The sequence below is a fragment of the Capsicum annuum genome, chromosome 1 (genome assembly GCF_002878395.1).
Source record: "Capsicum annuum cultivar UCD-10X-F1 chromosome 1, UCD10Xv1.1, whole genome shotgun sequence".
Lineage (NCBI taxonomy): Eukaryota > Viridiplantae > Streptophyta > Magnoliopsida > Solanales > Solanaceae > Capsicum > Capsicum annuum.
This window is the reverse complement of record NC_061111.1, coordinates 12,884,833-12,911,457: the sequence shown is the minus strand read 5'-3', so window position 1 is coordinate 12,911,457 and position 26,625 is coordinate 12,884,833. Positions and strand designations below refer to the sequence as shown.

The 26,625-nt window shown below is 38.2% G+C and overlaps 4 protein-coding genes across 5 annotated transcripts in view; 2 read left to right on the top strand and 2 right to left on the bottom strand.

Annotated features, from left to right (window-relative positions):
- The window catches only part of LOC107868516, a gene marked incomplete at its 5' end in the record, with an annotated part of 37,001 nt that extends 28,962 nt beyond the window's left edge, over positions 1-8,039 (top strand). The window contains 9 exon segments of the mRNA XM_016715222.2: positions 1,032-1,175; positions 1,261-1,388; positions 2,962-3,049; positions 3,461-3,520; positions 3,590-3,842; positions 5,233-5,384; positions 5,492-5,562; positions 6,664-6,820; positions 7,538-8,039. Of these exon segments, the coding sequence (XP_016570708.1) occupies positions 1,032-1,175; positions 1,261-1,388; positions 2,962-3,049; positions 3,461-3,520; positions 3,590-3,842; positions 5,233-5,384; positions 5,492-5,562; positions 6,664-6,820; positions 7,538-7,708 (1,224 nt within the window).
- A 128-nt stretch (positions 8,040-8,167) lies between these two features.
- LOC107868506 (subtilisin-like protease SBT2.5) lies at positions 8,168-12,679 on the top strand. The gene is made up of 9 exons (XM_016715218.2): positions 8,168-9,202; positions 9,296-9,446; positions 9,552-9,964; positions 10,137-10,232; positions 10,328-10,397; positions 10,522-10,804; positions 10,954-11,288; positions 11,542-11,809; positions 11,944-12,679. Exons 1-9 carry the CDS (start codon positions 8,991-8,993, stop codon positions 12,630-12,632), a joined length of 2,517 nt encoding a protein of 838 aa, XP_016570704.2. The 5' UTR covers positions 8,168-8,990; the 3' UTR covers positions 12,633-12,679.
- LOC107868493 lies at positions 12,620-14,367 on the bottom strand. 2 transcript variants are annotated; one of them, XM_016715199.2, is made up of 5 exons: positions 14,065-14,367; positions 13,730-13,975; positions 13,561-13,608; positions 13,255-13,452; positions 12,620-12,946 (listed from the first exon to the last, which is right to left on the bottom strand). In XM_016715199.2, exons 1-5 carry the CDS (start codon positions 14,077-14,079, stop codon positions 12,884-12,886), a joined length of 570 nt encoding a protein of 189 aa, XP_016570685.1. In that variant the 5' UTR covers positions 14,080-14,367; the 3' UTR covers positions 12,620-12,883. The 2 variants fall into 2 exon arrangements, with proteins under 2 accessions (XP_016570685.1, XP_016570694.1); XM_016715208.2 differs by having other exon boundaries at positions 13,255-13,437; positions 14,065-14,356.
- Positions 14,368-23,327: 8,960 nt separating this feature from the next.
- LOC107868485 (light-harvesting complex-like protein 3 isotype 2, chloroplastic) lies at positions 23,328-25,833 on the bottom strand. The gene is made up of 3 exons (XM_016715187.2): positions 25,230-25,833; positions 23,914-24,051; positions 23,328-23,808 (listed from the first exon to the last, which is right to left on the bottom strand). The coding sequence occupies exons 1-3, from the start codon at positions 25,636-25,638 to the stop codon at positions 23,558-23,560; spliced, it is 798 nt and encodes a 265-aa protein (XP_016570673.1). The 5' UTR covers positions 25,639-25,833; the 3' UTR covers positions 23,328-23,557.
- Between the last annotated feature and the right edge of the window lie 792 nt (positions 25,834-26,625).

Below are 26,625 nucleotides of genomic sequence, written 5' to 3'. Positions count from 1 at the left end.
GCTAGTGTTAGTGTGTGGGTTGTAGCTAGTAGTCAGGAGAATTCTTGTGTAGCCGGATTTAGTAATCATAGGTCAGTGTACATAGGTGTCTAGTCAGGAGAATTCTTGTGTAGCCGGATTTAGTAATCATAGGTCAGTGTACATAGGTGTCTTTGGGATGTGTGTATGTCACTACTAGGTGGGTGTCCTATTTTCTATTGCTTAGTTCCTATTTTTCTTATTCCGTGTTGCTCTTATTTCCCGTATTTCATATTCCTGTGATTTTATTCTATTATTTCCTATTCTTTATTTCGGTTATGTCATTCATCCCCTTGTTTATTATCCTTATCTTGGGCCGGAGGTCTATCGGAAACAGTCTCTCTACTTCGGAGGTAGCGGTATGGACTGCGTACATCTTACTCTCCCCAGACCCCACACTGTGGAATACACTGGGTTTGTCGTTGTTGTTGCTTGTCTCTGCTGGACTTGGTAGTTATTCATTCTTAAGCTGGAGAATATAATGTATAGTCCTGCTAGAACTTTCATTGCAACTGTTCTTCAAAGCAGGAAACTTATTGTTTTTTTCAATAAAGTAACATTGGAGGCTAGTGCAAACTTTAGATTACAAAATGTAGTGATGTGAAAAGTTAGAGGCAGTGGAGGGGGCCAGCATGTTAATTTTTTTGTGCTTGTTTGATAGATTACCACAACTTCCAATCACTTTAATTTAAATGAAAGAAGTTACCACTCCCCCCTCCCTCCACACACACACACACACAGAGGATAAGGGATTGGAAAATGCATTTGTTTAATCCACTGACCAAAACATGTTCATTTTCGTGGTAGGGGAGGTTAAATACAGCTATCTTCTTTTGGTGAACTGAGGTAGTAGTCGATGTATATTGTATACTAATTTTACTTTGTTATCATGTGAATGCACACACTCGATAAGATCTGCAGTTTACTACTACCTTCAATTGTACTAATTTAGTTATAGTTTATCCACTAGCTATGACGGCAAAACGTTACCTTACGTCTTTTTACGGTTGCAGGCTTTATCTTCCTATGTGTTTATAGCTGCAAATATCATCCTTCACTCAACTGAAGAGTACAAGCACAGACATCTGAGTGAACTTCTGCCTTGTATAATTCCTTTGTTGACCTCACACCATCATACTCTACGTGGTTTCACCCAGGTTGGCTCCTTTGTATTATGGTCTTCGCTGAGCATTTAATTGGTGCTATGATTTTGAGTTGGGATGTTATATTTTTCCTTTGCAGTTATTAGTGCATCAAGTTCTTCAAAAATTGTTGCCATCGGATTCTAGTTCCTATGCAACCATGACTTTAGAGGAAAAGTGCTTTCAAGATTTGAGATCGTACTTGCAAAATAACCCTGACTGTGCGCGGTAAGTTGAGTTGTATGGTCTTGTCTAAGATAAATCTTTTTCTTACTTTTTCAATTCCATAGTGTTCCTTCTAGCACAGACAAAAAACACCATCTCACATAAGTATTATATGTAAAAAAATTAAGACAAACAAGAACTGCACTATGGGACAGATTTCTATTGAAATTGGAAGATCACTAGACTAGCTTGTGTGAAGAAAAAATGTGCCCAAATTCAAATATTTTTCCATTTACTTTTTTCTTATTTTCCTTTGACTTTTTCTTTTCATTTTCTTTTTTCTCTCTTCTCCTTCATTTAAGCCAACTGATATCTCCTTCACCCCAGTTCCACCCGCCTCCATCTCCAACAAATTCTTCTCTGTGTTTATTACACTTCTTCAAAAACAAAAAAGAATGTACCATCTTCATAACTGAGGATATCTATCGTCACTGATAGACCACAACATCACAGGTTATATTTTTGTAGTCTTCCTGTGAGACAGAAGGATGTGGGGTTCTGGTGGTTCTCCGTTTGCATAAGTAGAAAGTTATTGTCTAAAATTAAAGCGATGCATTTATCTTGCATCAGTTCTCCCTTGATTAATTGTTTTTGCAATGAATATCTGAAGTATTTTTGGGATCTAAATCTCGTTCAAGTGTTTCATTTTCTTGAGCAAAAATGGTATTAGGTTGCTGAGCAATTAATAGCTTCTTCAAGAGTTTGAAGTAAAATGGCTTTTGAGTGGGCAAAGGGCTAAAAGAACTAAGTAAGAGTTGATATTTAGGAGTTGAGGTTGTTAACTTTTCTATCTTCCGGTAAAGTTCTTGTTTAGTCGTCAGAATATTCATCTTTACTGGCAAGAGGACAGTATATTAGTTAGGAAGAAGAAAAAGAAACTAAAAAGTTGAAAAGTATATAATCAACAAAAGAAATGTCATAAAAATTGAAAAACAGAAGTAGTATTAAAAAATAAAAATTGCGTGGCAAAAAATAATTGGCCTGTGACATACACTGCTTCTGTTAAAACTGGTTTGGTCACAAAAGGTGGAATTTCTACCATTTCGGACAATTACTGGATAATAAATAATAGGGCCCCCGCAAAGTTTAAGTATTCTTTAGGTAAAGCCGGACAAGTTCGGGAGGTTGTGGGTAGGGTGGGTAGGGGAGATTAATACTATGGGTGACATAAGACATAAGTAATTATCCAAATTGCCCTTTGGCTACAACTCTGGTTAGAAATCTAAATGGACTAGATGGGCACCATCTTCCTAGAGACAGCCCACCTCGCTCCTTTGTGCTTTTTTACTCGCTTAAGTCTTGATCTCCTCTTCTGCAAGTATCCACTTAAGAATATTAAGGATCAAGGATCTTGTGATCTTCTCTTATCAAAAGGATTTTACCTTCCAATCTCTTGTAAAGCATTCCGAACTCTTGATGTTAAGATGGAAGCCTCCAATTTGATGAGTGCCTCTCGTGCCTACATCAAGCTATAATATCATTATTATTCATCGTGTTAACCAGTGTGCAGAAAATGTAGTGCATCTATATAATGTGCATAGACTTGAACTAATCATTTGTTTCTTTCTGACCACAGGTTAAGAGCATCAATGGAAGGTTACCTTGATGCTTTTGATCCAAAGAAGTCAGTCACACCAACTGGAATTTTCAGTACTCGAGTTGAGGTGAGGGAAATTGCAGATTGGTCAAGGCTTAGAGAATCATCTGCCAAAGAATCATCTGTCCTTTGGCAGATACATAATGGCTTGATATGAACTAATAGGTTTATTCTAGGAAATTGTCACTGTAACTCTGCCTAACTTCTTAATGTGAACCATATTTCTTTTAACCTTGCAGTTTTCTTACCAATTGACCTCGTTCCTTAAAAAGCTTAATCATGACAATAACAAAATAATCCCCTTTATTAGCTGTTGTCGAACATACTTTTCACACATTAGCTGAAGTTGAAAATAATTATAGTGCGACATCAGGTATAGTGATGAGTGATGACCATATTTGCCAGTTTTGTCTTTCCTCACATGCTATTTCTAATTTCTGAAACCATAATGTTCTTTTCTCACTGGTGATATATGTAGGAACTTGAATTCGAATGCGTACCAGCAACCCTCATGGATCAAGTAATTAATTTTCTAAATGTAAGTCCTCACTTTCACTATTTTGTTGTATTTCGTGGTTTTTTGTTGCTCACTTCCCTTTATTTCCAGGAGACTAGGGAGGATCTCAGATGCTCAATGGCCAACGATGCAGCAGCTATCAAGAACGAGAGTTTGCTTGTTGACAATGATGGGAAGTGCAAGGAGATACCTGGAAATCTTACTGAACGGCAAACAGTTGTTCTGCTAGTGCAAGATATATCACTAGATTTCCAAAGGAAGATTACTGTTTCCAAACATGAAATGCAAAGCTTTTCTTCTACCGTCTTGTTGGAAAATGAAGGACCACTAAATTCACTGCTAGGTAACTGGTGCAATACTAATTTCGTATTGATATGCATCACAATTTGGTATGGAAAGGTGAACTACACAGAGGAGCATAATTTTCATTGTCCAACAACAACAAACCCAGTATATTCCCACATAGTGGGGTCTGGGGAGGGTAAAATGTACGCAATCCATACCACTACCTCCGAAGAAGTAGAGAGGCTATTTTCGATAGATCCCTGTCTCAGGATAAAAGAACAGCAAATAATTTTAATTGTCCATGCAAATAATTCATTAGACCGATAGGTTCATTGCCAGAACAATTTAGCTTGTGTGCTCGTCACTTGTGCCATGTACATAATGTGCTTTCCTGGAATTTCTTCCGATCCCCTTCCATTCCCTCGAGGAAAAGCATTTTTATCTCTTGCTTTATTTCTGTGAAAGAATCCCGCATTGGTTGAGGTAATGAATTTTCTTATATAGTTTGACAAATATTTAACTCGAGCTTGAGCTAGCTTTTTCTTTTCTTTTTTTTTGTGAGTTAGGTCCAAGGTTCATTTTCTTACTATGGTGAGCATCTCAATTCTTGGTTTACACAATGTTGGGTCCCATGTTATATATTTGCACTCCAGATTCCACCGGGACCCGTGTTAAATGTCCTGCGTTAATTGAGAGAATAGGTATTTGTCTCCTTATGTGTTTTTGGGCAATCTTTGGGGTTGAGTTAGACCCAAGTCCATTTCCTTAACATTCTGGAACTACGGAAAAGGATGGCAAGGAAACCAAAGTTTTTGACTTATTCTTCAGTGCTGAAGCCCAATATGATACTAACTCATAAATTTCTTCACGTCTATGTTGGATAAAATATCACAGTATGACAGTTCATGCCGTTAAGATTACTAGCTTGAAGTTTCTTATCCCTTATCGGTTTATTACTTATCTTGGGATGTGTTTAAGTTTGTCGTTGTGCAACAAACTCAGAAATTATGGACCTCTACAATTTATAAGGTTAGGGCCTAGAATTAATTTGGTTCTTCTACAAAATGGAAATAATTATTTAGCAAACTGTGAATTACATGATTGTTGATGCACATTGCTAGTAAGGGACTAAACTAGTTTCTGTTTATGTAAAGTTTATCTGCTCTTATTGATGTCACAGAAAGGCTGCCTTAATGCAACTATCATTTGTAGCTGCTTGTCACTAACAAATAAAGGTCAAACTCCATAGCTAGTCTTTGATAGATAAATATATATGTGTGTGTGTGTGTGTGTGAGAGAGAGAGAGAGAGAGAGAGATGTATAACAGTATTCATGTGGTGCAATTTATGAGAAGGGTATTTTCATCGCTTTCCTCAATTGACATCTCATGTATTTTTAAGATTTCTCTTTCATTGATTGTCCTATGTGGTGCTTCTCTGTACATCCAGGCATAGAGAAGGAAGATCAGCTTCTTGATCAGTTGCTGCACTTAAAAACTGTAGCTTTTGAGAAGTTGAATGCAAGTCGGCAAGATATTATCCTCGTAGCATCACTAATTGATCGGATACCTAATCTTGCGGGATTGGCACGAACTTGTGAGGTGTGCAATCTCGTTGTTGTTTCTATGCTTTGTGGATTTGGGTGTTAGTATGTGCATGTTTTTTAGTTTCAGAAGGTTCGTTGTTCTTTCTGATCGACTCGTAACAGGTATTTAGAGCATCTGCACTGGCCATTGCCGACAAAAACATAGTGAAAGACAAGCAATTCCAGTTGATCAGGTTTTGATAGTATTACTTTCATCGCTTGCTTTGCTTAAACTACATGTGCTTGGGCTTTGCTTTTAAGTTTTTTCACATTTCAGGTGCAAAGAAATCTGAAGCAAGACAGGTTGCAGGGAATGGATGAATGATGAGATTTCTTGCTCTTTATATAGAGCATAACTAAATTTTCTATCTCGTGTTATGACAACAATAACAACATACCCATTGTAATCCCACAAGTGGGGTTTGGGGAGGGTAGACTGTACGCAAACGTTACCCTTACCTCGTTTAGAGCAGAACAACATTATATACATAACATATTTAAATAGAAAATAGACAAATCCTATTTGGGGTGGATTTAAATGAAATAGAATTAAGAAATAGGATTTAGGGATGAGGAATAAATTAAAAAACCATGGATAAATATAAATGATGACATCCTTGAATAGAATAAAGATGATATGGTTGCCGTTGCACAATTGAAAGCAAAAATGGATTGCCTTATATAATGAACTAACCCACAAATTCTTTGAAGTTTCTTGATGTTTCCTTTCTTTGTACAAAATTAATGGAGTGTGCCTGTGCACTTGTACTTATGGATTAACATTATGGTCAAAGTGATTTTAGTGAAAGGAGCTGTGTGTTTACACATCAAGTGCTAAGAAAATGTACAAATCAACTGAAATTGTCTTTCGATGGATAACATGAAAACCAAGAAAACAAGCATCAATTGATTAATATTAATCTTATAAATGTGGATACCGGACACATGTGGGAAACCAAAAAATATAATCATATAAATGAACCACGAATTTCAACAAAAAGAAACTTCAAAGCTTATCTTGATTGATTAAAAGGGGGGAAAAAAAAAGAAGCAAAATACAAAAGTGAACTTGAAAGTTTAAAGGGGGCTGGAATTTAACAACCTGCAAATCCTTGATGTAAAATTTTGTTTTTGTGAATTGGAATTTTAGATCAGCATTACCAATGAATGGAAAAGTACCTGGATAGAGAAAGAATGTGTTTTTTAAGTTAGAGAGGAAATACTTGGTTATATGGATAATCTTGATTATGGGCTCCTTTGCAATTGACTGAATTTTTTATTGTATGTGTATGTAGTGTAACTGCAGAGAAATGGGTCCCCATTGTTGAAGTCCCAGTTAGTAGTATGAAAATTTTCTTGGAGAAGAAGAAGCAAGAAGGCTTCTCCATCTTAGGTCTGGAGCAAACAGCAAATAGCATTTCTCTTGATCGATACGTGTTTCCTAAGAGGACGGTGAGTTTCATACGGTCAAGATGGTGGTTTCATTTCTCTCCTTGAGTGAAAAGTATTATATAATTATCTTCACCAGTTTGATTATAGATCTTTATTCTTGTTGCAAATATGAAGGGCCATGTGCCATGTTCGTCAAGACTAATGAATTAGTGTTTCTTCGCTTCTGTTTTCGTTAATTTGAACTGCTATTTTATACTAAATAAAAAGGGAAGTCCGGTGCACTAAATCTACCGCTATACGCGGTGTTCGGGGAAGGGTCCCACCACAAGGGTGTATTGTACGCAGCCTTACCTTGCATTTTTGCCAAAGGCTGTTTCTAAGGCTTGAACCTGTGACCTCCTGGTCACATGGCAACAACTTTAAAAAACATATAGATGTTTATAATATTGTATACCATGTGGTTTGTATAAGAAATGGTTAGGAATAAAGAGAACGCTAATGCTACATTTGGAAATGCATGTGTATCACTAAGTTGACAATGATACCAATATTTAGTGAAGACAAAACACTACTTTTTGAAAATTCTCTTTCATGAAAGGAATTAAAAGTTTCAATAGTAAGTAGTTTTAGATAATTATTCTAGCCTTTTAAAGTTTGTGTTTTTGGTTACTGATTTTATTCGTGATTTGTAAGATAAATTGATATATTGATGTTATTCTTGATTTCTGTATGGTGTTACCTTTGTAACGAGACTGATGATTGGTTGAATTTTTGTAGGCGTTAGTCCTTGGCCGAGAAAAAGAGGGTATACCAGTGGACATTATTCACATCCTGGATGCTTGCATAGAAATCCCACAGTTGGGAATAGTTCGATCACTCAACGTTCATGTCAGTGGTGCCATTGCACTTTGGGAGTACACTAGGCAGCAAAGATCCAGTAGCTGCTGAATTATACTACAAACTCTGGCTTCCTCTGGAGTGCAACATAGCTAATTGTTTCTATCATCCTCATATTTATTTACTGTATAATACCGGTCATGTATGTTATATAAAGAACACGTGTATATTTACCCCTCAGTATATGGTGATGTTGCACTTGAGGGGCTCCAATTTTGTGTTATGGAAAAGAACTCTGCAAGTGATTTAAAGCTGAGGGAACATTCCATCGTCCTTGTGTTCCTGGTTTAGTGTTTTTCCTCCAGCATTTTGTATACAATTTACTGCTACAAGTTTTGATATCTCAATGAAATTGGCAAGTATTGCTTCTTGTTGTGAAGTATATCAAAGGATGGTGATTAGAAATCTTCCCTTTTTTCCTCCCTGTGAACTGTGCGGCCTGATTAAGAAGAGCTTATCTCTTACTTTTGGCCTTAATTTGGTTTTATTGCCACATATTGCAGAGTATTGTCAACTCTATTTAAGAGATTACTCAACCACCTGGTTTCTAAGGTTCAAATTTTATTTTACCTATGGTCTTGGGGTCAAGTTTGCAATCAAAGTCCTCAGACAAATGTGACCAACTATACTCCGCCTTGAGGCACTAAGGCATGGCCAGGGGCGGATCCAGGATTTTCAGTGAGGAGTTAGTAGTACATATACGGACTAGTCGAAGGGGGTTTAGCCTCTATTATTTATACATAAAAAAAAATTTACCATGTAAAAATAGTATAATTTTTCGACGAAGGGGGTTCGACTGAACTCTGAAATACATGTACATCCGCCACTGGGCATGGCGAATGCAAAAGAGGAATTGCACGTGGTGGTTTCTTGAAGAATGGAGTCTAGGGTAAGTAAGAAGATTGGTGTGGAAATGTTGTGACCAAAAAAAAAAAAAGGCAATCGAAAATTGCAAGACGAAAGCCAAAAGGTTTAGACAAGTCAAAAAAAGAGAGATGAAAGTTAAAAGAAAAAGTCTTCTCTTCCTTAACCAGTGATCTAGGGTTCGAATATTGCTATGCCGTCGTCTTTGGTAGGAAGTGTTTTAACCCCTCCCAAAGTATGACTTTCCAAACAGATAGTTGACACCTGGTGGGATACCCAAAAAGAAAATCTTCTTGCATAAAACTTGAAACTCGTAGCATTTTATTTATGCTCCTTGTGGGTGATTAGCATGAAAGCATGATCCACTACTCAAAGCCAGAAAATAAAGATAAAAGAAGAAAATTTCAATATCAAAGCCAAAGCATGAAGAAGGGATGCAAAACCAAATGGACTGGGGAGTGGTTTGAAAATGAGAAAATCATGCATGCAAAACAAGTGCCTTTTAAAAATGACAACTTTTACCTCTCCTTCAAATGTTCAATACAAAATATCTCTAGTAATGGCAAACATTTTAACCTTCATTGCCCTCTCTTTTATCACTACATGGGAGCCCTTCATGGCAAATGCAAAAATCTTCATAGTTCTAATGGAAGATGACCCTTTTGTATCTACAAAATCAAAGTAAAACTCTTGCCTCTTCGTTAGCCTGTTTTAGTTAGTCATTATGAATGCACTCTGATTTATTATTGCTTATTATGCCAAACTTTTTTGCAGAAATTTTGAAGACATTGATGTCTACAAAGGAAGGATGAGAAGACAACATGACATGCTTCTAGGATCTCACCTAGAAAGAAGTGTGTATACCAAAGTTTACAGCTATACTCATTTGATCAATGGATTTGCCATTCATTTGACATCTGATGAGGTAGGCATTTGACTTCGTCGGTACTGATGTCTTAAACATTTTTCTTACTTTGTTCTGTTGGCTAACTAAATTCTTAGAGAGTTGTAAGTATTTATATTGCTGCAGGCACTTGATATTCTGCAGAATGCAGAAGGTGTTAGAGCCATTTATGAAGATGTAAAGATGAAGAAGCTGACAACACATACACCTGACTTTTTAGGACTTCCTACTGGTGTCTGGCCAAAATTAGGTGGTCCTACAGCTTCAGGGGCAGGAGTTGTGATTGGTATGATCGACACTGGAATCAATCCATTCCATCCTAGCTTTTTGGCTCAAGCATCAAATGGTGGTGGCTGGGGCATAGTTGTGAAAAGTGGAAAGTTCAAAGGGAAGTGTGTGACTGGGGATAGATTCCCTGGAACCGCCTGCAACAACAAGATAGTTGGAGCTCAATATTTTGCAAGAGCTGCAACTGCTGCTGGCGAATTCAATGCCTCTCGTGACTATGCTTCCCCTTTTGATTCTGATGGCCATGGAAGGCTAGTGACTTAATATTTAGTAACAACATCATATTTAGTAGTAGTAGTATTTAGTAACCACCGAAACTGAATCATATTTAACCTAATTTAGCCGTTGTCGTTTTGTTTTATTTGATATTTTGAACGATAAGACATGTTCATAATCTAATGAAAGCATGTTTCAAAATAGCAGCCATACAGCATCAACTGCAGCAGGAAATCATGATGTTCCTGTCATCGTCAACCATTTCAACTATGGTTATGCAAGTGGTATGGCTCCAGGAGCAGGGTACTATGAATATTGTTTTTCCATCTTTCTATCAATAATTTTACATGTAAAGTTTGATCTTAATAAACGGAAAACTGTGCTGCATCTTCTAACAGGATTGCTGTGTATAAGGCCATGTACTCTTTTGGAGGTTTCATGTCGGATGTTGTGGCTGCGGTGGATCAGGTTGAAAATTGTCAATGAATAGTAAATAACATATTTATGCATCTTTTCGCTTCTTTTTAGAATTTTACTTGTTAAAGTGATAATACTACACCAATTAATTTTCGCAAGTTTCTTTATCATTTAGGCTGTGGAAGATGGAGTGGATATACTAAGCCTTTCTGTAGGGCCAGCAAGTATTCCTTCAGGTCCTTCTGCTTTCCTCAATGTTCTTGAAATGCAGCTTTTATTTGCAACAAGAGCTGGTGTGCTGGTTGTTCAAGCTGCTGGAAATGGTGGTCCTTCTCCAACTTCCATTCTTTCCTTCAGTCCCTGGATCACAAGTGTTGCTGCCTCCACTACGGATCGTAAATATAATAATTCAATTGTTCTAGGCAATGGACAAAGCTTCTCTGGCAGTGGCCTTTCGCGTTACGTCCCCTTACACCTTTCTTGCTGTTAAATTTCAGTCATTTCCTTTATTATCAAATAACAATATTAGTCTGCATCATCTATATTCTAGTGACTGCTTCTCTTTTTTTTATCGCTGAAAATGTGGTCTTCATATCTTACTTTGCAGCTCCAACACTTTCAGGAGTGTATTTCCCACTTGCTGCTGCATCTGACGTTTGTAAAGGGAACACTACTTCTGCTCTCTTAACAGTTGAGAGCTGCCAGGAGACAGAACCATTCGTTCGAGCTTTAGTTCATGGGAAGATAGTAATATGTACATACACCTTTGATTTTGAATCAGAGACGGCAAGCATAGCTAACGTTGCTGATACCATACAAAAAATAGGGGCTGCTGGCTTTGTACTGACAATGGACCCTGATATTGGTTCAGAAAAAATTAAGGGATCTACGATGACTTTGTCGGTACCTGGTCTAATCTTGAACAGCATGGAAGCATCTACGGTATCAATCTCATATCCATAATCACCAGGATCAATATGATGGTTCTCTTTATACATGAAAAATAGAAATTGTGATGTCACAAAATTGGTTTCATCTGAGACCGTAACTAGTAAATAATGTACATTTCTTGGTTCAATCTCCAAGAACTCCACGACTTCGAGAAGTAAAACTTAATATATAGATTTTCAAAGAAACAATTTCACAATGCTGTCAATTGTGAACTAATCCTGGTGTTCTTTGTTGTCTGGTGCAGGCGCTGCGCGAATACTATAACTCGAAGACATTAAGAAGTAGAAGTGGCAAGGCTATTAGTTTCAGAGCTACAGCAAGAATTTTAGACGGGAGACAAGCTAGTTATACCAGGCAGGATCCTGTTGTGGCATCATATTCATCTAGAGGTCCTGATGTGAACAATGCACAATTAGACACTGCTGATGTCCTTAAACCGAACATCATGGCTCCAGGATCCTTGATATGGGCGTCCTGGAGCCCTACTAGTGAAGGAGATCAATACATCAAAGGTATGATTGTACAAATCCAGCTCATTTTACACACTTGGACAGCGGTACTCAAGAATTATCTGACACCAACCTTATATTTTGAATCTTTTTTCGAATATCAAGAATTGTAATTTGAAAACACATTCTTTTTCCAGGGCAGAATTTTGCATTATTATCTGGAACAAGCATGGCTACTCCACACATAGCTGGAATTGCTGCTCTAATAAAAGAGAGGCACCCCAGGTGGAGTCCTGCAGCCATTATATCTGCAATGATGACAACTGCAGATGTAACTGGCCGCTCTGGTACCCCTATTTTAGCCCAACAAGCCAACCAGCTAGCTCCTGCTACTCCTTTTGATCTTGGAGCTGGACTTATCAACCCATCACGAGCCATTGACCCTGGACTTATTTTTAAGGCAAAATTTAAACACTATGTGTTGTTTCTGTGTTCAGTTCCAGGAGTCGATGAAATGTCTGTAAGACGAGCAGTTGGAGTTGGTTGCCCGAATAAGAAAAAAGCATGGTGCTCGGATTTAAACACACCAAGTGTGACAATTTCAAATTTGATAGGCTCAAGAAATGTGATCAGGAGGGTCACTAACGTCGGTGGTGGAGATGAAAAGTACCAGGTGATCGTGCAAGAGCCTCTAGGCGTGAGTGTTTCTGTAACGCCACAAGTGTTTAAGATCATTGCAGATGCGTCAAGACGTATTACTATTGTCCTAAATGCAACTCAAACAACCAACACTTACTCATTTGGCGAAATCGTCTTCCTAGGTAATCAAAACCATACAGTTCGAATGCCTTTGGCTGTGTTTGTAAGCAGCACTTTACATTCATGATGCTCTTGTATATTTCTTCAAGAAATAAAGTTTTGCATTCTAGCATATATTGTAATGCAGCTTACCTAAATAAGATAAACCATTCAGGTAAACCTTCTTCTAAGCTCCAATAAATAAGGGAAAGAAAAAGAAGTAAATGAAATGAGAAGGGCATATGAAAGTAAAATTTGATAGCAATTATCACTCCTCAGTTTGTTAATCGATGGACCTCTCATATTCCTTGATTCTGGGACTCGGGTATGATCGTTTGTTCATCGATGACCCTTCCGTACTGAAGCAAAAAATTTGGAGAATAGGCCAGACTTTCTTTGAACCTGAAAGAAAGAAAGTGAGTGTTCTTATAATGCAGAGATTTCTGGAAATGCCAGAGTTGTATATTACTCCTTCCGTTTCAATTTGTTTGTCTTACTTTCGTTTAGTCCATTTCAAAAAGAATGCCTCTTTCCGTTTTTGACTGTTTAATTTTAACTTTCTACATGGCATGTTTTAAGACCACAAGATAAAAGGATATTTTGTTACATTCTACGTGTCTTTAGTTTAAGACCACAAGTTTCAGAAGTCTTCTTTAACCAGACAACCAAACTGAAATGGAGGGAGTATAACTTTACAACAAGTGACTTACCTGAAAACTTTTCACCATGGCTTTTATTTTATTGGTTTTAGAAGCCATATTCTTCTTCTTCTTCTTCTTGGATTTCTTATTCTGAGACATGAATGATCTGAGGAACCTTGGCATAACAAATTTCCAGTTCCCCATACAAGCTGGTACAGTTACATATTTTGGCTTGTTTTTCACTGCAACTATCTGGAAAAAATACTTCTGAGCAGCGTTACAGATGATTATAAATACTTTTCTCGTATACAACACGTTAAAAAATGTTCCGATAATGTAAAAATTCCTCATATATTAGTGAAGATCAATTAGAACCTGTGAATTCTGTCTTTGGACGTGCTGTGGAACCATAGGTGTTGATGGCTGTGATAATGTGTAAAAGATGGTTACAAATACTTATATGGTACAACACGTTATAATGTTCTGATAATGTAAAAATTCGTTACATCGTTAATGTAAATAAGTTATATCCTTATGCAAATACCTGAGAATTCTGTCTTTGGACTGGCTGTGAAACTGATGGTTGTGATCGATTCGCAGCTCGAAGATTTCTTGAGTATTCAAGAAGTTGAGCTTTCCTATTGTATCCTCTACCATTAACAACATGTCTAACATGAAGATGTTGATGTTGATAGTGATGAATTTTGTTGTTTGTTGAACTGTTTTTCCTTCTTCTTGGTCCCTCTACAAGAACAGCTACATATACAGTTCTTTCTCTTAAGTATGTTACCTAAGAGCAATCCAAAAAGAAAAAATTATATAACCATCATTTTTTCAAGAAAATTCATAAGAAAAACTAGGGATGATCATAGTACTAACCATTCTTGTTGGCATTTTCTTTTTATTCTTATAATGGGGTTCTCTTTTTTTCCTTTTTTATAATTAACGCTAGTTGTAACTGTGATCCCTTTGCCAGAACCAAGGGTCTTTCTGCTTCTGACAGCTGCTCTTTCCACACCTCCGGTTATCCCGGGGGAGGATATAGGAAAATGTTGGTTGATAGTTTATAGAAAGTGAAATGCAGGCCTAAAGAAGAAAGATTAACCAAGTCTTAATTCATTGTTAAGATCGTAACCGAATATATTAAAATTATGATTAAGATACATAATTATAAAAAATAAACAATGAATTCTACTTTGAAAAGGAAATACTATTTTATTTGCTTTGTGTTTACTTTTCTTTCTCCTTTTGTCTTTATCATTTGGGTGATGATAAAGTAAAAGTAATGTATATGGTTAGTTAAAGGGACGTTAAAATCATTAAACTTAAATGAATCCACATAGGTGGATGATATGATATGCTACCATAGGAATAAAATTGAATATTTTGAGTTAAGATTTTGTCCACTGATAATTAAGAGCTAATTGTAGGTAACAATCTACAGTGAACATGGACAGGTAACTTCAAAAAGAGGATAATTCTCAAATAGTTGTCGTTATTACTAAAAAATAGACGCTTTCTTATACTTGTCATTTCACAAAACTAATGTATAACAGTTGTTTATTTTCGTTTTTATCCTTTGTAATAAATATGGCAAGATTTTAATATAGTATGAAAAAAAGAAACATTAATAAAGAGGAGTAATAAATAAGAGTAATTTAGTCAAATTATCTTTTAGTTGATGTTTTTCTTAAGGAGTGTGCAACTTAAAAAGATGACAAGTAAAGAAGAACAGAAAAAGTAATTTACTAGGACTGTGAATGGTTAGACAAAAAGATAATGCACTACTTAGAAAGCACAACTTTCCCTTTTTTACCATCACCTGTTAGATATATTTGTGTTAAAGATGAGGATCTGTCACAAACGGATTGTCTACCTCTACAAAGATAGGAGTAAGATCGACATATATTTGACCCTTCTCAAATTTCCTTTATTGAATTATAATGGACATGTTGTTGTTGAATGAGAATTTCAGTTGCCTCTAATTCTTTTCCACATGACTTCAAATAACTTCAACAATAAAGTAGGTATATCTTTGGAGAATCAGTTGTACCATCTGATAGTTACACCCCAACATTTGAATCAATGATCTTGTGGCATGTTGATGATACACTTTTTAAGGATATAAATGTAACTTTCCAAATTAAATTAAAGTGTATGATAATGTGACAACATATTTTTTTTATTTTTTTTTATTTGAGTCGAAAATCTATTGGCTAAGTAAGCTCATTTCGCCACTCCATAAGCGTGTTAACCTCGTGACAGTGTAGTAGTTTACCGAAAATATAGTGGACTATGCACGTCTGAAAAACAAATGATCAATGATTTTATCGAATTTAAAATAAAACTCTGCAACACAAGCTCAATATATCTTCAAATTCTAAGGTCCATTATTTTGCCTTAAGCTCCAGCTTGCCCCTATAAAGTGATACATAGCCATCTTGAATATCCCATAAATCTTGGATATTCACAAGGAGATCAAACATCAAATATTGTCTTGCTCAAAACACAGTACTGATAATATTCAGGAAAAAAAAATCAAGGAATAAACAGAGCTGTGCTCACAATATTCATCAATAAAATCTATATTTCATCATATTTTATTTGTGAGTGCAATCAATTTTCGTCACTTTAAAAGTTGTTTTTTATAACCGTAGTGTCCGACTCAGGAACTTTCTCTCTCTTTCGCTCCTTCTCTCTAACTAACGTATCTTTCAACGCCTTCTTTAACTTGACCGTGCCGTCGCCGGCGAAGCAGACGCTGGCGACAGGTAAGTATGTTGCTCCATCTCTCTCCCGTGGTCTCTCCCTTTCCCTGCGTTCTCTTTGACGTGACTGGTCAGTCTCTGTGAAGTAGACGCTGGCGGCGAAACAACATCGGCGATCGGTAGGCACACTTCTCTCTCCCTCTCTTTCTTGGTCTCCCTCTCTTTCCCCCTCTCTCTTTTTCCCCCTTCCTCCCTCTCTTCCCTCTCCACTGTCAGCAGATTTGCGAAGACAGCAACTTGCTGGTTACTGGTCCGCGATCAGATTCGGCGAACTGGTTCGACGGACGTCGGTGGTGAAGGCGGCGGAGCCAGAAAATCCAGGTGGGGGTCTCTACCGGATATTGCAACTACTGTCCAGATTTGAGCCGACGACTTTTCGGCGAAGTGATTCCGGCGACCCAATTTGTCGGGTTCCAGCACAACAAGCAAGAGCAAATTACATGATATACGTATTTCGGTGACTTCTAACCCTTGAAATTTATTTTATCACGCGATTTTTCGATATTTACGTTGCCTGTAATTTGCGTGGGATTTTCTATCTGTTATTTGGATTTCTAGTAGTTGTTGTTCTTAAAATTTGGATATAGTGTGTGCTTTGAGGGCGTCTTTATTGTCTTGCTGTTTTTGAACCTCTTATGCTTCATATTATTTATCGTACTATCTCCTGTATCTTGACTTGCGTGTCTGCTGTAGTATATTCGTAACTTGCACCGCTCCTTATTATTTGTTTGGTTGTCCTTGATGTCAGGCCATTAGTGTGCTCTATTTTTCTTACTGTTAGTTTTTTCCTTACCTTGGTTTTGTTTTTTCTCCCTATTTGAGTTTAGTTTTGTTTCTTGATTATTTCTTCTAATTTATGTGAGCCTTGTATTTCCTACTGCTGCTTTGTTACTACCATTGTTTATATTTTCTTATATTTTCTTGTAGTAGTCGTTGTGGGCGTTGATGGTTGGATAGGGTCATGTCCGAGGGGGTTGGGGCGGGGGTTGTTGTGGGGGCGGGGGAAGAGGAAAGGGCGGGGGTGGGAGGGAGGCCAAGGTTTGGCCTCAGGGGCGGTAGAGGAAGACGTGTTGATAGAGATGGTAGGCTGAGGGTTGGGTCTTAGAATATAGGGTCTCTTCAGGGTAAGTCCATAGAGCTTGTGAAGATTCTTAGAAAGAGGAGGATTAATATTGTGTGTGTTCAAAAGATCAAGTGTAACGCCTCGAAAAACGGGTCCCGGAGCGTCACACGGTGCTTGAGGCTACGAGTAGTCCCAAGATAACCTTTTAAGCCATTTTCATTTAGTTCAACACAAATCAACGGGGTTTCCATAAATAATCCTCAAATATCAACAAAGTAATCATTGTCCAAGAGTAAAAGAATTTCAGAAAGATAACAAAATACGACTTATTAGTCAACTCTCAACATCTATACTAGTCTGACAAGCCTCTAAGAAAATCAATAAAACCAGTGAGTCATTGAGATATGCCCCAACTGACTCATACTCAGTTATCAAATGTAAACAATTTCGTGAAACCAACATCAAACATCACGTCCTCGGAACATGAGGACTCACCACAACAGAGGATGTAGAACAGCGTGCCCGAAGAATCACTGTCGAACCTGGAACTGAGCACCTGAACCTACATTCCGAGAAAATGCAGCCCACATCTGAAGATGTGGGTCAGTACCATGGAAAGGAACTGAGTATATGGGAGTGTATGCAGTTGTATAAACATCATCATCATAAATATTTATAAGAAATATGCAGGATGTATGAAAGACCACATAGCTCGAAGAAAATCATCATAATTATGAGAGGATGAAATAAGTACAATAACACATGTGAGTCATCATATAATTTGTCAATCACTTTCGGTTCATCAAGAATATCAATTCTCATAATGTAAATATCATTTAAATCTTTCGAAAGAATAACTTTCACAATTCCACTTTCAAATCACTTCACCATTCACCATAGACACAAGGAAACACACACACACTGGGAGATCCTATAACCGACATAAACCATGTGAGCTACATGGAGTCCAATGAACAACCCACGTTGGGGAGAGCCGTCCTATCCTTGCCATCGGAGTAGGACTATTGATATCAAATCCACACAAACTAGTGATCACTATATAAATCAGCCTCAGGCTCACTCCTACAGGGGCACGTAGTTCTAGGAAAGTAAGGTCGCTTTATACCTCCCACTCGGTGCTAAAGATTTCTCTCGGACTTAGCTCAGATCATTTCAAAGACAATCCACAACAAAATAATTTCAGTAATATATAAATATACATCGGGAGCCATCATGCTTCCCATCTATCAAAATCAACTACGTTGTGGATTTCTTTCACACTCGAGTTCAAAACAACTCCATTAAGACCAAAAGGTCAAATCATTCAAAATGTCTCAAATATTCAACGTCAACGTGCTTATAACACACACTTTCTAAAAAAAACACAATTTTCAATGGGGATTCATGACCCAAATATCAAAATCATGATAAATATCGTTCAAGATTCATGCTTTATATCTCCACACATGTAAATTCATCTTTCAAAATCATAAACATCAAGATTTCATAATAATCATCATAAGATATGGGTTCATGCTTCAAATTCATAAAAATCAAACAAAAATCATGCATTTGTAAAGAAAATTACTTTTGGACACAAGAACGAAAGAGAGTTCTTGTTGAAAAATCCCACATACTTTGAATGATGAACTTTCGATCGATACTCATTTTTGAGATGTTAATCGTGCCTTTGAATGATGGTTTTTGGAGTTCTTGAATTAGGAACTTGGAATCTTGAATAAATTTGCAGAATTAATGGTGAACTTTGGAGGTCTTGAAGTTGGATGTAGGAGTTTAGGATTTTCTTTTTGAGGGAATTTGATGAAATATAACATATAATGCTTCTAATAGGCTTTAATATAGGGTTTGGACGGATTTTGGGTGAGGGGGAATGACCAAAACGCCCCTAAAAATCAAATAATTCTCGAATCAGTCCTTTGGTGGACTGTTTTGATAGTCTGAAGTAAATCAACCATAAAGTTTTACTCCGATATCCAAATTGGATGAAATCAATTTCATTAGAAAGAGGACTCTCATATCTTTCCGTTGATATATAGTATCTCACCCAGATCATTGTGTACGAGGAGTTATGATCGTTTGAAGTTGACCCGAAAATTCACTTTTGATAGGCTGAAGTAGATCGATTATAACTTTTTGCTCTGATAGACAAATTGGATGAACCAATTTAATTGGAAAGAGGACTCGCAGAGCTTTCCGTTGATATATAGTAGATCACCCAGATCATTATGTACAAGGAGTTATGATCGTTTAAAGTTGGAGAAAAAATACGCCAGGCCTCAGTACTTTTTCCTGCACGTTTTACTGTTCACTACTATTCACAGTTCGATCGGAATGTTCATAACTCGTTGCTCGGGTGTCCGTTTTGGATGATCCACATATCGTTGGAAATCTTATTCGATACTCTACGCAATGGTGGGTCATAATCTAAGACATTCTGCACGAAAAATTTATAATTCATTCTAGAAGATAGAACCCAACACATTTACGCACAAAATTTCAATGAAAAATTTTTCGGGGTATTACACCAAGTGGGTAGGGTCTAAGGCTAAGGATGTGGATGGTTACAAGCTTTGGTACTCTGGGATCGAGAGACGTAGGAATGGAGTTGGCATCTTAGTAGATGAAGAGCTTAGAGGTCAGGTAGTAAAGGTGAAGAGGATCAGCGATAGGTTGATGACTATTAAGTTGGTCATTGGGGGGTTTACCCTGAACGTGTGTAGTGCTTATGCGCCGCAAGTGGGCTTGGATGGGGAGGAGAAGATGCAGTTTTGGGAGACTTTGGATGAGGTGGTGAGAGGTGTGCCTAGCTCGAAGAAAATTGTTGTAGCAGGAGATTTCAATGGGTATATCGGGGCGTTATCGAGAGGCTTTGGTGATATGCATGGTGGTTTTGGTTTTGGGGAAAGAAATGAAGAGGGGGCTACTCTATTGGATTTTGCGAGGTCCTTTGGGCTGGTAGTGGTGAACTCGGGCTTCCCGAAGAAGGACGATCACCTGATCACCTTCCGAAGCGCAATAGCCAAGACCCAGATTGACTTTTTGTTGCTTAGGAAATGGGATAGGGTGTTGTGTAAGGACGGTAAGGTCATCCCGAGTGAGAATCTTTCGATCCAGCATAGGCTCTTGGTTATGGATTCGGGTATAAAGAAGGATAGGAAGAGAATGGGTGAGGAGTGTAGACCTAGAATTAAGTGGGGCGGCTTGACGCCAGTGAATGCGTGGGAGATAGGGGAGAAATTGGCAGGAATGAGGGTATGGGAGTGTAGGGGGGACGTGGATAGTATATGGGATAGGGTGGCTAGGTGCATCAGGGAGAATGCTAGTGAGGTGTTGGGTGTTTCTAGGGGCCGAGTCGGGCATCATCGGGGGGATTGGTGATGAAATGAAGAGGTTAAGAAGAAAGTAGAGACCAAGAAAGGGGCGTATGCTAAGTTGGTTGAGAGTAAGGACGAAGAAGAGAAACGGGTAAACAGGAAAGAGTACAAGTTAACTAGGAAGGAGGCTAAGTTAGCAGTTACGGCGGCTAAGACGGCAGCTTTTGAGAGTTTGTATGCGGGGTTAAAGGAGAAAGAAGGGGTAAAAAATTGTTTAGACTCGCTAAGGCAAGGGAGAGGAAGGGTCATGACCTCGATCAGGTGAAGTGCATTAAGGAGGAGGACGGTACAGTGTTGGTGGAAGACGGCCACATTAAGAATAGATGGCAATCGTATTTTCATAGGCTCTTGAATGACGAAGGGGATAGAGCTATTGTGTTAGGGGAGCTGGAGCACTCAGAGGAGTGTCGGGATTTTAGTTATTGTAGACGTTTTAAGGTAGAGAAGGTTAGAGAGGTTGTTCGCAGGATGCGAAGGGGTAGGACGACGGGGCCTGATGAGATACCTATGAATTTTTGGAAGTTTTCTGGCGAGGCTGGTTTAAGGTGGTTGACTGGATTGTTTAACGAAATTTTTAAGATGGCGAAAATGCCTGAGGCTTGGAGGTGGAGTACTATGATCCCTCTTTATAAGAACAAGGATGACATTCAGAGTTGGAATAACTATAGGGGTATTAAGTTATTGAGTCACTCTATGAAGATTTGGGAGAGAGTGGTCGAGGTGAGACTGAGACGGATAATATCTATTTCGGAGAACCAGTTTGGATTTATGCCTGGCCGCTAGACGACGGAGGCAATTCACCTAGTACGGAGGCTGGTGGAACAGTATAGGGAAAGGAAGAAGGACCTGCACATGGTGTTTATCAACTTAGAGAAGGCATACGACAAAGTCCCCAGGGAGGTGCTTTGGAGATGCTTGGAGGTGAGTGGAGTCCCGGTGGCATATATCAGAGCAATTAAGGACATGTATGATGGAGCTAAAACTCAGGTGAGGACAGCGGGAGGAGACTCAGAGCATTTCACTGTCTTGACAGGATTGCATCAGGGATCTACTCTTAGTCCCTTTTTGTTTGCTTTGGTGATGGATGTGTTAACGCGGCGTATTCAAGAAGAGGTGCCTTGGTGTATGCTTTTTGCAGATGATGTAGTTTTAATTGATGAGACGCGGGGGGAGGGGGTGTGAATGATAAATTAGAGGTGTGGAGACAAACTCTTGAGTCTAAAGGGTTCAGACTGAGTAGAAGCAAGACAGAGTATTTGGAATGCAAGTTTAATGACGTGAGGCTGAAAAATGAAGTGGTAGTGAAGTTGCAATCACAGGTGGTATGTAAGAGGGATAGTTTCAAGTATCTCGGGTCCGTGATTCAGGGTAACGGTGAGATTGACGAGGATGTCTCGCACCGTATTGGGGCGGGATGGATAAAGTGAAAGCTCGCTTCGGAGGTGTTATGTGATAAGAAGGTGCCGCCCAAGCTTAAAGGCAATTTCTACAGGGTGGCAGTCCGTCCGGCCATGTTGTATGGAGCGGAGTGTTGGCCAGTTAAGAACTCCCACATTCAAAAAATGAAGGTGGCGGAAATGCAGATGTTGCGTTGGATGTGTGGGCTGACTAGGGGGGATAGAGTTCGAAATGAGACTATCAGGGAGAAGGTTGGTGTGACTCCAGTGGAGAATAAGATGCGGGAAGTTCGATTGAGATGGTTCGGACACGTGATGAGGAGGGGCATGGATGCCTCGGTTCGTAGGTGTGAGAGGCTAGCTTTGGATGGTTTTAGGGGGTAGGGATAGGCCGAAGAAATACTGGGGAGAAATGATTAGGCGGGACATAGAGCAGTTACAGCTCACTGAGGACATGACCCTAGATAGGAAGATCTGGAGGACGCGAATTAGGGCAGAAGGCTAGAGTCAGTTTGGGTCGCTAATGTAGGGAATTACTTGGTGGGGGTATTATTCTTGTTATGATACCTTGTTTCATGCTTTATTACGAATCTGTTTACTTTTCTCTGTTTACTATTACTTATGGGTGTCATATTTATGTTATGTCATCTTGTTCCATGCTTTACTATGAATTTCTTTAGTATTCCGTGTCTCGAGCCGGGGGTCTATCGGAAACAGTCTTTCTACTTCTTTAGAGGTAGAGGTACGGACTGCGTACATCTTACCCTCCCCAGACCTCACTATGTGGGAATACACTGGGTTTGTTGTTGTTGTTGTAGTGTCCGATTCAGCCTGTGCGCACCTCGACTGATTCTACGGTCACTTTAAAAGTTGTTTTTTATAACCGTAGTGTCCGATTTAGCTTATGCAAACCTCGACTAATTCTACGGGATACAAGTCACCTCCCACTAGCAACGGGTACCATGTCCACCAAGGCTAGAATAAATGGGATGAAATCACCTAGTGTCGAGGTTGTAAATTAAACGTGAACTTCATGGTGCTCAACTCACTTCATTGAACTGCTAGGCCACACTCTTGTGTGCGTCACTTTATATTTGTTGCAGATCTCATTTGCAGCAAAACACTAATAGAGCAACTTTGCTCATCTATTAGACCCCACTATACCAACCTATGCTTGGTAAGGTATCTTCTATGGACAGCTAATAATAGAATGAAAATTCGAGACCTTTGATAGCTACATGTTAATTTTTTCCATTCAACTTTTGGGAATTCTTATCTAAGCTTACACTACATTTCCTTTATAGAGAACATATCCATCTGTTTATGATATAACCAACTTCCTCAAATGTTAGCTTAACCATCAAATCTTGTACATGAACAACTTACCTCCTAACCAGCTAACAAGCGTGATACTTATTACTTATGTAGAATTTAATACCTTCAAACAAACCACCAAACGACCGCTGGAAGCAAAACAGTGTTACAGTATCTGCAAAAAGGCTCCAGTTTGAAGCATGACTGATGCAAACTGACAAAATAATATCATAGATCAGCTAAGACTTTGTTTACTACAGAGAGAAGAAAAAGAATCAGTGGTCAAAAAACATAATAAGACAGGAAAAAAGATACATTAAGAACAAAACAAAATGACAAATACAGATTTTACGCTCTCTTTTGACTAGCATTGTGTCATCACCTAATCGCAATCTTCAAAATATATGAAAATCAAAGCTTAAGTGAGAAATGTGTTCAAGAGTCCTTTGAACTGCTTGAGTTCTCATCTTGCCAAGACGCTTGCCACTGCTTGTCATAAAAAGTAGACTCTTCCACCAACTTCTTGAGTGTTTCTATATCCTCATTCTTGCGGATCAGAAGTACACCAGCCACAGCTACAAACAATAGTGTTTTGCAAAAGAAGTTGCCCATTTGATCAACAAGGCCTACACCAGTCAAGCTATCCACGAAATAGGCCATAAAGAAACCAACCATGGCAGCACGACCTGCATAAGATTTACACACTCTATTAGTTCTGCTCAGTAAAGATATATTTATAGCTTTGTATTTGAGAACTGGAAACAACTGCCGGAAATAGGGTATGAGCAAACCATTGAGAAGTTCAGCCTCAGGGAGATGAAATCTCTTCATCCATGCCCACCAAGGAATAATGGAGGTGTCAAAAAGCACAGGTTCTTCATTACTTGATGACTCTGGGTTGTCTTCCAACCATTTCCTTCTCCTAACCTCTGTAAGATGAATAGCCAGCCATTCGATTGTTATAAAATCAAGCGATTTCATATAATGCCCCAAAAAGGAGGCCTAGAACAAGAGATACCTTAATTGAGCTACGAATCTGATCGAGAATCACATCTATTGTAAGTACATACCGAGGAAGAAAAAAAGAAAAGTTAAAAGTTTTATGGTGTATTACAGCTTTTGAACCGACTGTTAACTGTTGCTGACCATAATCTCAATTTAAAGACATAGCAATTGAAATGAAAGAAAAACAGCAACATGTGACGACATTTTATTAAGAAAAAGACCACATAGTTTGCTGGCTTAATGCATCAAATTTACACAAATTCTGCCTTGTCACATTCATTTGGATAGCAATCCACCATAAGTCGAAGCACAATTTCTCCCCAACAAAGCAATATAACTAAAATTTTATCAGAGATGAAAAATATCAAAATCAATCAACCTTCGCCGTGGAAGAAGGCTGAATAACGAACCACCTCTGTCCCAATTTAAGTGTCTTACTTTCCTTATTGCTTTGTCCCGAAAAGAGTGTCTCTATATTTAGTAAGTTTTCCAATTCCAACTTTCTACATGGCAAGTTTAAGATAAAGGACTACACACATCTTTAATTTAAAACCACAAAAGTCAAAAGTCTCTCTTTATTTCTAAACTCCATGTCCAATCAAATTAAGACACTTGAGTTGGGACAGAAGGACTAGAAAGTTTTATCTCTAGATTGCTCCTAGTTTTATCAGTGTTCATCACAGCTCCCCTGCTTATGGACTAAAGACAAAACTACTGCAACCACTTCTTAGCAATGCATTTTTTACTTCTTTGTATAGTCCAAATATCAGTATTAGATAAATTCTTCATGCTATTAAACTAAGGAAAAAATATTGTAGCTACAACTTTCAGAGGGCCTCGGGGGTCTATCGGAAACAGCCTCTCTACTTCATTTGAGGTAGTGGTATGGACTGCGTACACTATACACTCCCCAGATCCCCACTTTTGTGAGAATACACCGGGTATGTTGTTGTTGACAACTGTCAGGGCCTCAGAGGAACAACATTTGTATGTAGTCAAACTGAAGTACAGATTTGTAATCATAAATCAAATAAATGAACTAAAAAAGATTCATGTCAAAAGAACACAAGTCAAAATCAGTGGGGAAAAAAAAAAGATTTACCAGCATCAATAACAGAATCCCAATGGGTGACTCCATCTTTCTGAAACTGCTTCAAATCCCAAGTCCCTCCAACCCATCTCGAATCTTGAAACATCTTCACGCCCTCCGTCATCGGAGCTCCGGCGGAAGCCACCACCACCGGCGGCGATGACCCATTGGATCCCAAAGAGGCCTCATTTGACTCCTCAACTTTCACACCACCAGCCTCAGCTTTGTCCTCCTTCTCAACAGCTACACCACCACTAGTAGTACCACCAGAACCATTATCAATGGCTTTCGGAGAAACCAAGAAAGAGAGATGGGGTTTGTTGAAAGTGAGAGAAGGATAAAGTTTGTGAGTTGTGTGATGTTTAGAAGAGGAAAGAGCAGGGAAGTGAAGTGGTGGAGATGAGAATAAGGCCATTGACATTATCGTGGTGGATGATTGAACAAATTGAAAGATTTAGGGAAAGGGAAAAAGAGAGAAGCTTTTTCAGGTCATGGCCAAGTGAGTGATCCTTAGCCGCAGAAATGAGAAAATGATTTCTTGGCTGTTTCTTACATAGTAAACGGATGCACCCTAAGGCCTCAATAGAGATAAATAATTGACATTAATTCTAGAATTAGTTTATTTTATATTTGATTGGGATAAAAACATTATAGAGAAAAATGAGTTGAAAGAGCTCCCAAGTTTTTAATTAATAAAAAGGGACAAGTAGGTCCCATAATATTATTAGGTTAAAAAAGATAAAGTCACTTAAACAATTGGGATAGTTGTTCGATAATTGTATTAGTTGTCTCAACAACTATCAAAGTTGTCGAATAACTTTGCACAGTTATTGAAAAACTTTGCAAATTTGTCGAACAACTTTGATAGTTGTTGAGACAACTTCTATAATTGTTGGAGCGAAAATATTAGTAATTTTTAAAATTTTAAGGACACTCACTTAATTGAGACGCTTGTTCATCACTTTTAGTTCAAAGTCCAGAGTATAGGATAACTTATTTTGGTATTGTCATATTACTTTTATTCACCTTAAGGGTAGGATGTAATACCCCGGAAAATTTTTCGTTGAAATTTTATGCGTAAACGTGTTGGAATCTATCTTTTAGAATGAATTATAAATTTTTTCGTGCGGAATGTCTTAGATTATGACCCACCATTGCGTAGAGTATCGAATAAGCTTTACAATGATATCTGGATCATCCAAAACGGACACCCGAGCGACGAGTTATGAACATCCCGATCGAACCGTGAATAGTAGTGAACAGTAAAACGTGCAGGAAAAAGTACTGAGGCCTGGCGTATTTTTGCTCCAACTTTAAATGATCATAACTCCTTGTACATAATGATCTGGATGATCTACTACATATCAACGGAAAGATCTGCGAGTCCTCTTTCCAATGAAATTGGTTT

Excerpts from the sequence above, each read along its gene's own strand:
- LOC107868493 (XM_016715199.2), bottom strand. Across the intron at positions 13,609-13,729 it reads TCCAAAGACAGAATTCTCAG|CCATCAACACCTATGGTTCC; the intron begins GTATTTGCATAA and ends ACATTATCACAG. Across the intron at positions 13,453-13,560 it reads TCCAAAGACAGAATTCACAG|AAGTATTTTTTCCAGATAGT; the intron begins GTTCTAATTGAT and ends AACGCTGCTCAG.
- LOC107868506 (XM_016715218.2), top strand. The coding sequence starts at position 8,991 with ATGAGAAAATCATGCATGCAAAACAAGTGCCTTTTAAAAATGACAACT. Across the intron at positions 9,965-10,136 it reads GATTCTGATGGCCATGGAAG|CCATACAGCATCAACTGCAG; the intron begins GCTAGTGACTTA and ends TCAAAATAGCAG. Across the intron at positions 11,810-11,943 it reads AGGAGATCAATACATCAAAG|GGCAGAATTTTGCATTATTA; the intron begins GTATGATTGTAC and ends TTCTTTTTCCAG.
- LOC107868485 (XM_016715187.2), bottom strand. The coding sequence starts at position 25,638 with ATGTCAATGGCCTTATTCTCATCTCCACCACTTCACTTCCCTGCTCTT. Across the intron at positions 24,052-25,229 it reads GGATTCTGTTATTGATGCTG|AGGTTAGGAGAAGGAAATGG; the intron begins GTAAATCTTTTT and ends TTCATCTTACAG. Across the intron at positions 23,809-23,913 it reads TGAGGCTGAACTTCTCAATG|GTCGTGCTGCCATGGTTGGT; the intron begins GTTTGCTCATAC and ends AATCTTATGCAG.